Here is a 12,013-nt window from a genome sequence, read left to right on the forward strand (position 1 = left end):
GACTGTCCTCTCCATGCCATTTTATTACAGGCTCATTACTGCTACTCTGGCTTTGGTGCAATTAGGTACAAAGGAGGCCGGGGCGAGAGTGAAAAAGTTGCAGGTGTATTCAAAAAACTTGTAAGATACCATAGTTGCTTTTAAATTTCCAGTGACTCTAGGAAAGAAATACACAGGACATTTACAGGAAAGGCTAAGAATTAATATATGCAAATAAAGATTCATGGTTTAGATTTATGAGTCACTTTACTTGTTTTAATAGAATTTTAAGCAAGAGGACATAAGAGATTTCTGCAGGGGTTTCAATTCCCCTAGCATTTTCAATTTAAGTACTCATTTCCCCAGTATTCAATTTCCTTATCAACTATAGCATAATCAACTATGCTTTCCTTAATTGCCTAATCCTTACCAGGCTTCAGACATATTTTCGTGGTAACCCTTAGCAAACTATGCTTTTTCCGCATTGAAGGTAGAGAATTTCAAAGCTAGAGGATGCAGTATGTGTACAGCATCCTAAAGCATCCCTTTTGTGCTTCCTGGAATTCTGTTTATTGCTGTTGTAGAGGGCATCAGCAAGACTACACCTAGTATAGCCATTATTGAATATGGTCACTTGCAAATGTAAATTGCCTTAGATTCTAGAGAATGTTCAGCTAACAATAATAATTGCAGCAATTTTGAACTCGACCAAGCTGCAACATCACATTGAAAATTTATTAAACTCTCTACACTTACATAGCTTTCTACATTAAGATATATTTTCTTCATGTATAGAAACAATGTAAAGTTGGTAACATGACAAATAACCCGCCCAAACACGTTGCTGTTTAGCTAAAGACTATTGTCACTCAACAAAGTAAAACAAGCTGCCTTAGTCAGCTGACAGATAACCAAGTGATTCAAATCTAACAGACCTGCCAGAGGGTGTCAAATCTTTTTCCATCCGGTATGGAGAGCTTTCCTGTTTTATCTCTGTCAATACGGTAATGCAGTACTTTTCCATCATTCAGCAGGCACAGGGCATAGGAACCATTGCTGTCCCTTTCTCGGATACTGTAGGAATAAGAGAGATTCTTGAAGGTTCCACTTTACTAGGAACGAGCATCTGTGTTGAAAATTATTTTTTAAATCACCCTTTCCTTTAAGTTTTGAATTAAAAAGAAAGCAAAATCAGCACTGCAAAATCTGAAGGCATTTTGTTAAGCCTTTCATTTATTTCATAGTGTCATTTGTTTCCAGATAGAATGCTCTAAAATTTAAATTTCTTCTGCCTGCCGCAGCAACCGATGACAACAGAAAATCCACAGTGTGGAGCTCTTTGCTAGGCAGCTACAGAACACTGTGCAATGCACAAATAGCTCTCCAAGCAAGGAAGCATTTGAAGGCTTGTGTACAAGTTGTAAACCTTTTGTCGTCTGCCCTTACTGTCATCTCTTCATTTCAAAATAAAAGAGATAAGAGAGAAAACCCTTACTTTAATGAAGGCACTTATCTGCTGTTTTTAATTTTAGGTCAGCTGTAGAGGAGATTAAGGTGTAGCTGCTTGTAAGTGCTGGATCTTGGCCTCAGACTTCCATGGGCTTTGTAAACAAGCAGCTACACCTCAATCTCCTCTACAGCTGACCTAAAATTAAAAACAGCAGAAAAACGCCTTCATTAAAGTAAGGGTTTTCTCTCTTATCTCTTTTATTTTGAAATAAAGAGATGACAGCAAGGGCAGAAGACAAAACAGTAAAATAATATAACATGAAATACAAATAAAGGGAAAATCTTTGTGCACTGAAACAGCTTGTCTGACTAGGGATTTAAAGAAAATCACACATTTCTGTATTCATCTATTCTTATAATTTCTTTAAAGACATTAAAGCTTTGTTGCAGATTTTACATAAAAATTCACATGAAATTTCACACGGTATATATATCTGGTCTCAACTTCACCAGGGAGACATCATGGAATGCAATATAAAAACATTATCTAAAATTCAGAGGTAACCAGGATGTTCTCCTTCTTCCAGGAGGTCTGCAAGCAACATCTAAGATGCCTGTAAAGCGTTGCAGAGCTGTTTTATGCATATTCAAGGCTAGCTCACACAGAGACCAGCATCTTCTCATGACTGGACCCAGAGTAGATAGGAATTTGCTACTAGCTCCATCATCGTTGGTTTCTGAGTTTAGAAAGTATGTTTTTTCATTTTAGTTTGAATTGCCCATGTTCACTTGCTGCTGACAGTGAGATGGCAGTAGAGATAGATTAAATTTTTCTTGAGTAATTTATTTTTGTAAGAAAATTCAGGTTCAGCAACACTGAAATGTTTCTTGTTCCAGTGTGCACAGAAATCTGCTCGCTCTCCCTTCAATTTTTCAAAAGCCCTGAAAAGAAACACAGCAGAAATACTCTCACTTAAGGTGTTGGAAAGCTTTGCTGTGCAACATGTGTGCTTGTGTCATATCTCAGAAGACTGCAGAGCATTAAATTCTCCTCATCAGCTGACTCACTCAAGGTTGAACTAAAACTGTGTTTTGCTGAACTATTCATGCAACTATTTTTTCAAGCAGAGTGATTCTTGTTGCCTAAGATGTGAACAGGATGCTGGATAAAATAAAAAGCAAGTAGGTTTAGGTTTTTTTCTGAAACCAAAGTAACTTGCCTAGTGTCTCTAAAGAAACTTGAAACACATCGTGGTTTTTCATGACATGCAGGTATTTTCTCAGTATGCTGATTTCCTCTGCGCTGACTGACCAGCGGAGAGCAACAGGTTCTGCTAAAAGAATGACTCTTACTTGCTCTTAGCAACAAAGGCTTGGAAAAATATTATCAGAAAAGAGGGCACTGTTTCTAAACCACAATGAATGGCATTTCATTGCATTCAGACTTCTGTTCAGAATACAGCACAAGTAAGATTATAAAAATGCAATGCATTGTTTCCCAGTAACAGTAAAATGTCCTTCATGTTTCACATGAGGAAACAGTGGCTCCGATACAGTTAGCTCTAGTGAAGCTGGTTCTCATTGCAAGAGTTGTTACTATGTTACTATGTTACTAACATTTCTCAAAAGCACAGGCATCAAATGCGAGTAGTGAGTCCTGACTTCTCTTGGCACAGATCCCAACAGCCCTATCAGCACTCAGTGCAGGATTTAAGTAGAGTTCAGGATTATTAGGTTGTAGTTGCATTTCTGAGCTCTTCCTTCCCCCCAAACCTAACGCTATGTTAACTCTGACAACATCTGCAGTTCATGGTCACGGCAGCTTCTGTCAGACAGCTCTATCGCTGCAACATCCAAAGAATCTCCATTCTAATGCTCTTATGATTTGAGTAGTGTCCAAAAGGAGCCTTGTTCTGTTGGGGCTATGGCCCAGGTGGTTTTTTGTATACTGTAGCCAGTCCAACACAATTTGAATCCCTACAAAAGACAACAGGAGGTACTACTATTTTCCAAAACATTTCGGAAAGCATTCTGTTCTGAATGTTCTGAAAGTTCTGAAAGTAACAAAAGCATTGAAGCTACAGCCAAACGATGGCCTAAGTCTTAATTTTGGCAAGGAAATCCTTTACTGGTCCAAAAAGTGCTCTCACAGAACTTACCATCACAGTCCAAACAAAAAATATTTTTGCCTCTGGTGACAAGGATTGTCACAGGCCATACTTCACAGTTTTATTTTGGTTTTGTAAACTGTGATAATGGCTGTCTAGGTTAGGCTAAGCCTCAAGACTTCTGGCTGGGTACACAGTACCCAGTACCTTACAGTTATGATAAAAAACAGAATCAAAAAAGCTGCTCAAACTGAAAAGTTATAAACTGACCTCTTCACATGGAAATCAAGGTTATAACATCTTTTTGATGGTGCTGCCTGTACTACTCAGGGTCATCACATCAGATTTGGAGACTCTCTTTATATATAGAACTTCCCTTCTATGAAAAGTACACAATTAGAAAGTTTAGAAAAAAATCCAAAATTCCAAATGTATTATCTGTTTTAATGTGCTCTGAAATTACACACAATATTTACCATTCTTCAATACAAACTGATAACAAAAAAATCTTCACTATAAAAAGCTATTTTTTTAAAAAAAAGCACTTTGGAAAGGAAGAAAGCCAGCAGTGAAATATCACCTGGTCTTGCATTTCATGCCATTGCAGAGAATTACAGATCTACAGAACAAAAACATAAAGATAATAAACACCTGCAAATAAACATTATTTCTCTGTCATCCACTGATATTAACCAGAAACATGAACAACTTCACTGAGAGCAAATTTGAATTCATAGATTGATAGAGAAGCATCAAGGTATCTAGCTTTTCTATGACATACATTTTAAAACAGCAATTATAGAAGGAACTGAGATACTCGAATTGCTACGTGATGCAATGCAAAGAAGGTTTAGTTATTGATTTTAATTTTCATGCAATCTATGTGTGAATATTTTTACATTATTGTGAATGTAACCTAAATAGCAACGAAAAACTATTGGAGTATCATTGCAGACTGTTTGAATAGCTATCCATTCTCTCCTTTGGTAAAGGCTCTACTTTTGCTTGGAAGCAAAAAGAACAATGTCCCAATTTTTTCTGCTTCCAAGTGAACCAAGTGAAAAGCCAAATGATCCCTTTCTTCCTAAAGAAAAAAAAATCCCTGAGGGTAAAAAAAAAATAAAAATTGCTATTACAACATGCCTCATTGACTGTGTAGAAAAAAAGAAGTCACAGCATTCTACAGTGGAAAATAATGAAGGAAATAAACTAGCAAAATGCTTGCTTTAGGAATGGTGTGAAATTATTCTCACTCCTGAATCAAGGGCATGCTAAAGTTTGTTCTCGGCCTTGCTTTGCCTTCTCAGCAATAACAGCTTCCTTGATGCCACAGTCCCGCTGCTTATCAAGCTCCAGCCATTTCCTGCTTGTCTGCCCTAATGACCCTATCTCCTGTAATGTTATTAACAACACATCTATTTATTATCACTTCAATATCTGTAGCACACTGCACATTTTCCAAGTTTGAGGGCAATAAGGAATTAACTTGATGCCTTCTGTGAAAGGATCACACACAGGAAAAAAGAATTGACTGCAGTCTTCATTTACATAATTTCTTCTCCCATATTTAGTAACACAATCAAAGCTGTTTCAGGAATGCCAGCACAGTACAGAATTTAGGGGCTAGCTCAGCCACATGCTATTGCTATCTACGATGGAACCTAAAACTTCATCTCCTGATAAGACTATTGTGGTGTACTGTGCAGTAATGAAGCACCTTTGCGAGAATGATTGCATCACTGTATTCTATTTTGCTGGCATTGCCCCACCAAAATAGCAAAATACACCATGCGCCACCAAAACCTTTACAAATAGCTCTGCTGTATAACTGCACCTGCAACAGGGGATCTTGTCAGTACAGCTGTCTCTGTCAGGGATTGCATCTGTTCTTCACACCTCTGACTGATGAAGCACACAGTGTAGAGCTGGACTTGAGAAGCCACAGTGCTGCTGCAGTGGTCTGTGAGTGGCACCTAACTATGTACCTAACTGAAAATCAGTAACAGCTGTCCCAAAGAGCTGTAGGCATCATCCGGGTGGCTGTGGGGGGGAATACAGCACCTCCAGAAACATGATTCAGTGTCTGTATTTTAACATTTACCTTGGAAATTTTTTATGGTCATCTAAGCCTAGCAACTGCTTGGCACTTTGAAGAGGAACTTAATAATTAATTAACATCCCTGAATTAAGGTCATGTTTAGTAGGATTGTTTTCACCTTGTCTGATGTCAACAATGTCCAGTTTCATTTATGGATACAAACATAATACTGATAGATTTATTTAAAGAATACAAGGTCAGGTAAATCATCTAGCTCAGTATGCACTCCAGTAGTGGTAAATTCCTAGAGAAAAACAGTAAAATTAATGTAAATATAGACAGCTATATACATTGGAAACATACATTTTTGGTTAGATAGAAGACAAGAAAACTTTTATGGACAGCTTCACTTCAAAACTCGTTATTTTGAAACGGTGTTGCTCGTGCTAACTATAGGGACATATAAGAGACAGTTTAGTCTCCAGAAGTCACGAGATGCCATGATGAGTAGTGCTGTGAGTCATTCTAATAGTCTAAACTAGTTTTGTCCTCTTTAGTATATCTCACCGCATATTGAAGACATTCTTATGATAATGAAGTTATTTTTCACTTCACATTTACACAACTGTTCACATTTTATGTGAACTACATACAGCTATGAACCCATACAAAGGGTTTATAGAGACTAAACTGCTACTTATGCAATGCCTTTACTCACAATTTCCTTAATGTCGAATTTCGAAGTTTAACAGTAGCTCTGACTATTATGTCCCTTCATCTTCAGAATTTCCTGTTCTTAACACGTATGCAAGATCACTTGTTTATATAAATGAAGTGGTCATTACCAATGACAAACCAAGATGTGCCAAGAGCTATCACACACTTACCAGAGTTTCTTATGTGAAAATGAAAAAAATACTTAACATTTCTTATACTGCTGCTTTGTCACTGTTAGCATATCGTTTACTTATTTTCCGACTGATCTACACATGCATGCACTCACATAGATAATATTAACAATATTATCAATTATATTATTATATATTATGAATGCAAATATTATTATCATGTTAACTGTACTAATAATATTGATAATATTATCTATTATACCTGTATAATATTGATCATAATATTCAGCTTTTATACCCCCTACCAGGCAAAGTCTAATGAAAAATTATGTCTGGTAAGAACCAGCGTCCTACACAGCATGCAAAGTAGCCTTAATGAAGCTCACAGTGGCTTGAAATGTAAATAAAGTTCTCTATTTTCAGATGCTCTTCAGATCATTTTAGAGATACCAGATTTTCCTTCTATTCAACCACCATAGTTTTTTCCCAAAATTTTGTGGCTAGAGTGGCAATCTTTCATGAGCATTCTTCCCAGAAAAGGTGGGCACTGCTTTACATTTCATGTCATTTCATGACATTGTTTCTATACTCTGCTTTGAAAACAACCTTTGTAGCACCCACATATACACTTGTTTCACTAACTTATCAGTCATGACAAAAACTTTAAGACGACCTTTGAAAATTCCCTAGCAAAACACCCACAGTTAGCTCAGAACTTTTCCAGCAGCATGGATGAGTCGCAGTGTTATATTTCTGATGCTATCCATGACACCTTGAACTGCGACCAGGAAGCTTTATTTCCATAATTATTATATTAAAAAAATTAGATTTTATAATCTTGTAGTGCTGCAAAGCAGCACTAAAGAAATCTAGGCTTTGGGTGTGTTCTCACAGAAGCCACTGTACTGGATTTTGTTTCAATATAGGTAGGCCAGACAGCAGATTTCTGGTGCAATTACATTTTAGAATGTAAAAGAATATATGGAAATACTCTAGCCTTCTAAAATTTATTATTATTTTCATAATAAACAAAATTATTTTTGTCATATACCAGCACTTGCTTGTGGACTTGTTGAATTATCTTGGAATACCTCATCTCATTGAAAATCTAGCTTCCCTCTATGTTCCCAGGCTCCAGTTCCTACCTCAACAAGTGGTTGCCTGAAACGTAAAACAACGCACCTCTCTAGCACTCAACAATTTTGCTGCTACTGTTCAGTTAGCTAACAAATGAGTGGTTTATTTCTCAACAGCTGCTGAGCAAGCCCATGTTAGGCAAACCACTGCAGAAAATAGAAAACTTCTCTGAAGCAGACAGTTCTTTTGTTATTTACCATAAGCCTCGATCTGAGAGCTGGAAGAGCTCTGGAATTAACTGATTTCTGATACAAATGAACACCACACTACTTGTCTTGCTGCTCTGGCTGCTGAATTATGGGGCAGATGAAGATCTCACCTTGTTCTTCCCTGGGGGCATAAGAGTAAACAGCAGCTGAGTGGTTATTGAACTCTAAACCTGCCAGATAGGCAGTCCATGCAAGAACAATTGATGCATCTGAAAGAACCCTACAGACGCAGAAGTAAACAGTGCTGTCCTCAATAAGAGGGACCCAAGCTCAACTATGACTATCAGTCATATTTTCGTATTCTTTAAGCTCCGGTGGCACCTGTCATGTTTTAAACAGAGCTAAAGTTAACATTTCCCCCTCTATGGGTTTATCTAACTGATGTGAAAGCAGCCACCAGAGTTCCAGCAGAACTACGTAAGAAATGCACCCACTGACATAACCAGTCCCACAGGAGAAGGTCTGTCTGCTCCCTCCGCAGCTCAAGGAGCATGTCACTGCAAACAGCACCAGAAATGCCTCCTAGACCATCTCGAGGGGAAACAGGAAAATGCTGGGGAAGTACTTTTATTTAAAGCTGTAGGAACGCGTACAGAAGATTAAAAAGATACCAGGGTCTGCAACAGAGGCTGAAAATGTCAGGTGTGCTAAATCACTCCAAAGCCCATCCCTGTTAGATAAGGGGTCCATTTCTTTGAAGAAAAATTATCTTCCTTTTTTCCCCCAAAAGAGAAACCTTTGACCACATAGAAACCAAGAAGTGCTAAAGGTAAACTGCAGAAGTTGCGAGTTTTAATACATAACCAACATAATGACTCAGCAGAAAGCAGCAGTATTTTTAGAAACAAAAGTCATTAAAAGAAAGGGTTGTTACTTTGTTTCAGATTACAGCTCCACTTGCCCCTATGTTTAAAAAGTAGGAAAACTATCAAAATCACAGGGCAATGAAAAGGAAGGGTGGTGTGATAATGCTTGCTGCTGATCTACAACAGTGACTGTGTACATCAAATCGATGAAACTTCTGTGCTATAGGAAGACACATTCAGGAAAAATGATCTACGATTGTAACATTTTTTTTGGTAAAAAATGTAACAAAATTTGTAACAAATGGATAACTTTTTTTGTTACAAATGGAAACAAAAGGAACAGGGTAAATTACCCTCTAAGTGTGATTCCAAGAAACAGGGAGTATGAGACCGAAAATGTGAAGATGCATGGCAACTTGGGTGAGGGTGACTGTGAAACACAAAAAAAATCAAGGAGGGAAGGAAAGAGGTTTCAAGATTATGAGATGTCAGTACACTCAAAGCATTTGTAGACCTGACAGAAATTAACTCAACTGTAAATAAACATTTAGAGGAATTACTGGTTCCTGACGATTAAGATTGAAACATGGAAACATTTGATGGTTGCACCCACATTAGCAATTAGTGTGGCACAATACAGTAAATTACTAAAGTGAAAGAGTTAGTGCTGCAGAAGCACGTCCATTCTGCACTCGCTCCTGGGGCTTTACTTTGGACTAGCTTTAAAAACACCAAAGGTAGTTGAGTGCTGAAGGAGCCTAGGTAGGTAGGTGATGAAATTTCTCTCAGGAATTATACAGCTCCAAGTTATCCTTCCATTGGGGGGGGGGGAAGTTGGGCATAGCAAATGGCTTGGTGAAAACACTGCTTTTTTCAACTGAGAAATTTCCAAAAGAAAAACTTTTGTTAGAAGATTTCAACTGTCTAATACTCATGAGATGTTGGCTGTTAGTCACTATACCAAATGACACATTTGCACTCAGAAAACAAAAGATCATGAGGTCAAGCAAATGCAGGCAGGGCAGACCACGAATGGCAATACCAATGTAAAAGCAACTCCTTCTGTTGCTTAACTACAAAGCAAAGCACCATCACTGCCCCCTGGAACGCTGACAGTTACAGATCCCAACAGTTGTTAACTGTTAGCAGTTTCTTTGTACTGTTACCACTTTGGTAAAACAGCATATCAGTCTATCAGGTGCTGGTGGCCAGGCTTTGGCAGCAGGGCCGCAGAGGCTCTGTGAGGAGGTCAGGACCTGCCCTGGGCTAGTCACGGGTGGTTCCAGCTGGCCCAAATGGACACTCTGCAGGCCACTGCAGTGCCACTCAGCTGAGTATGTGGCATCCAGCTCTGTGAAAACATCCTTAAGAAAGGGCAGAACAGAGAGGAAAAAAGCCAAACACGAAAGAGAAGCAGCGGTGCAAACACCAAGGGCAGAGGATGGGGTGTGGAATGAGGACCTCCAGCTGCTGGTGCAGAGAGTCCCCTGCAGTCTGTGAGAGAGGCCACGGTGCAGCAGGTGTTCACAATGCAGCCCTCCAAGCAGGTGGATGCTTCCTGAAGGATATTTCCTGTGTTGAGCCCATGTTGCAGCAGGGAACAGCATGGAGGGAGTGACAGAGAGAAGCTGTTATGGGCTCACATAAGGCCCCATTCCCACTCCCAACCTCCCTCACACTGCTTGGTGGGGAGGGAAGTTGAGTGTGAAGGAGTGAAGCTGAGTCTGTGAAAATCGGGGGTGTGGGGGAATGAGCTGCAAGTGAGGGTTTTGATGTTTCTATCTTTGTTTCTTACTGTCCAACTCAATTTTAATTGACAATAAATTAAATTACTTTTCCCCAAGAGGAGTCTGTTTTGCTCATGAGGGTTAGTGGCACAGGATCTCCCCATCTTCATCTTGACCCATGAGCTTTTCCAGCCTGTTTTCTCCCCCTGTCCTGTTGACGAGGGGGAGTGTGACAGCGTCGTGGTGAGCCATCATTAACCTACCACAGTCACTTAGTACTGCTTATCACACAAAATAAAGTTCAATTATTTTTTCTTGGTATTGAGTTTCTCTGATGCCCCCTTCAGAATTAAACCTAGTATTTGACTAAAACCCAATGATGCATGCCTTTGCTATAGTTTCCCACCTCCAGTTAAGTGGAAACCTAATCTTGGAGACACGTGCTTAGTACTGGAATGATTATGTCATGTGTATAATGCTGCACTGTGCTGCCTCACTGTGAATGCATGACATTTTAGGGCATATTTCATTTGAGATTCATTCAAGGGAACTGTGTAGTAACATTGGTGGCAAACAGCAATACTACAGAAAAAAGTAGTATTTTTTCTCACAGAAAACTCACAGAAATTTTCCATTGTTTCTTGACCCAATGAGGATACGGTGTTCTGATTCTTCCCGAGAGATCCTCCCATGGAACCATGGCATCTTCTCATGGGCTGTTGTGGCAATCAGCTTCTCCAGCTGAGGCTTTTGACTAATGATAGCTTGTTCAAGAGCATGCCCCTACAGAATGGTAAAAACACAGCTGGACAATCAAACTGTCTTCCGTAATAAAAACATGACAGATAGACTCCCAATATCAGCACATATTTGTTGTACGTGAAGAGAAGACCTAGTCACTATAAAGATATTAAAACAGAGACTAACTTATGATAATCCAAACACCACAAAGTTGGTATTCTTCCTTAACCTTGGAGAAACAGAAGCAAAAATAATCAATAAATAAAACCTTTAATAAATCAGTATTTCAACTGAAAATTGCATCGTATTTTTATGCTAATAAGACATAGGTAAATACACTTAGTGTCACTCTTAGATGTCATAACATATGTCCATATTACATATCTCATGGCAGTTTACTGAAATAAACTGAACATGCTTTGCATTGTTGCAGCATGTCTGTGTTAAAGACTTTAATGCAAATTTCCCCAAAGCAGACAGGACAGTCCCAATTTTAGAGTAAACTATGTTAACATTCTGGTATAACCTACACACTTCTCTACCGCTTCTAAATTTGGTCCAGAATCTGTGAGCAAAACCCCCTAGTTTTGAGTTCATGAACTTTCTAGATTGGGCTCAGGCTCATCAGAAAAACCTGTAAGCCTCAGCACTTGTAGCAAATGTAGTATAAGTTTCAGCCTTTTCCAGTTTCAGCATTGCTCCACATATTTTACAGAGCAGAACACATTGGGTTACTTGCCAGTTCCAAAAAGGATGAAAAAACTAGCATACATCCATGAGTTCACAATGGTAACTCATGGCTTCCCAAGGTGAAACAGCATACCTGTTGCAGCCTGCTACTAGTGTTTCCATGTTAAGACTGGCTTCTTCACAGTCATTCTAAGGAAAAAATGCAGCCTGTCTCCCTCATTCTTGCCTGACACATGCAGTACCAAAGGAATACAGGTAGTGCTCTGCAAGAAACCAAGTTC

The 12,013-nt window shown here is 38.8% G+C and overlaps 1 protein-coding gene across 4 annotated transcripts in view; it reads right to left on the minus strand.

Moving 5' to 3' along the window:
* Positions 1-12,013, minus strand: part of SYK (spleen associated tyrosine kinase) — a 54,746-nt gene that overhangs the window by 22,662 nt on the left and 20,071 nt on the right. For all 4 annotated transcript variants that reach the window (XM_056324634.1, XM_056324635.1, XM_056324636.1 and 1 more), the window contains 2 exons: positions 10,924-11,084; positions 915-1,053 (listed from right to left, as the gene is read on the minus strand). In XM_056324634.1, coding sequence (XP_056180609.1) covers positions 915-1,053; positions 10,924-11,084 — 300 coding nt within the window. The remainder of the gene's footprint in view (positions 1-914; positions 1,054-10,923; positions 11,085-12,013) is intronic.

The sequence above is a fragment of the Falco biarmicus genome, chromosome Z, assembly GCF_023638135.1.
Source record: "Falco biarmicus isolate bFalBia1 chromosome Z, bFalBia1.pri, whole genome shotgun sequence".
Taxonomy (NCBI): Eukaryota; Metazoa; Chordata; class Aves; order Falconiformes; family Falconidae; genus Falco; species Falco biarmicus.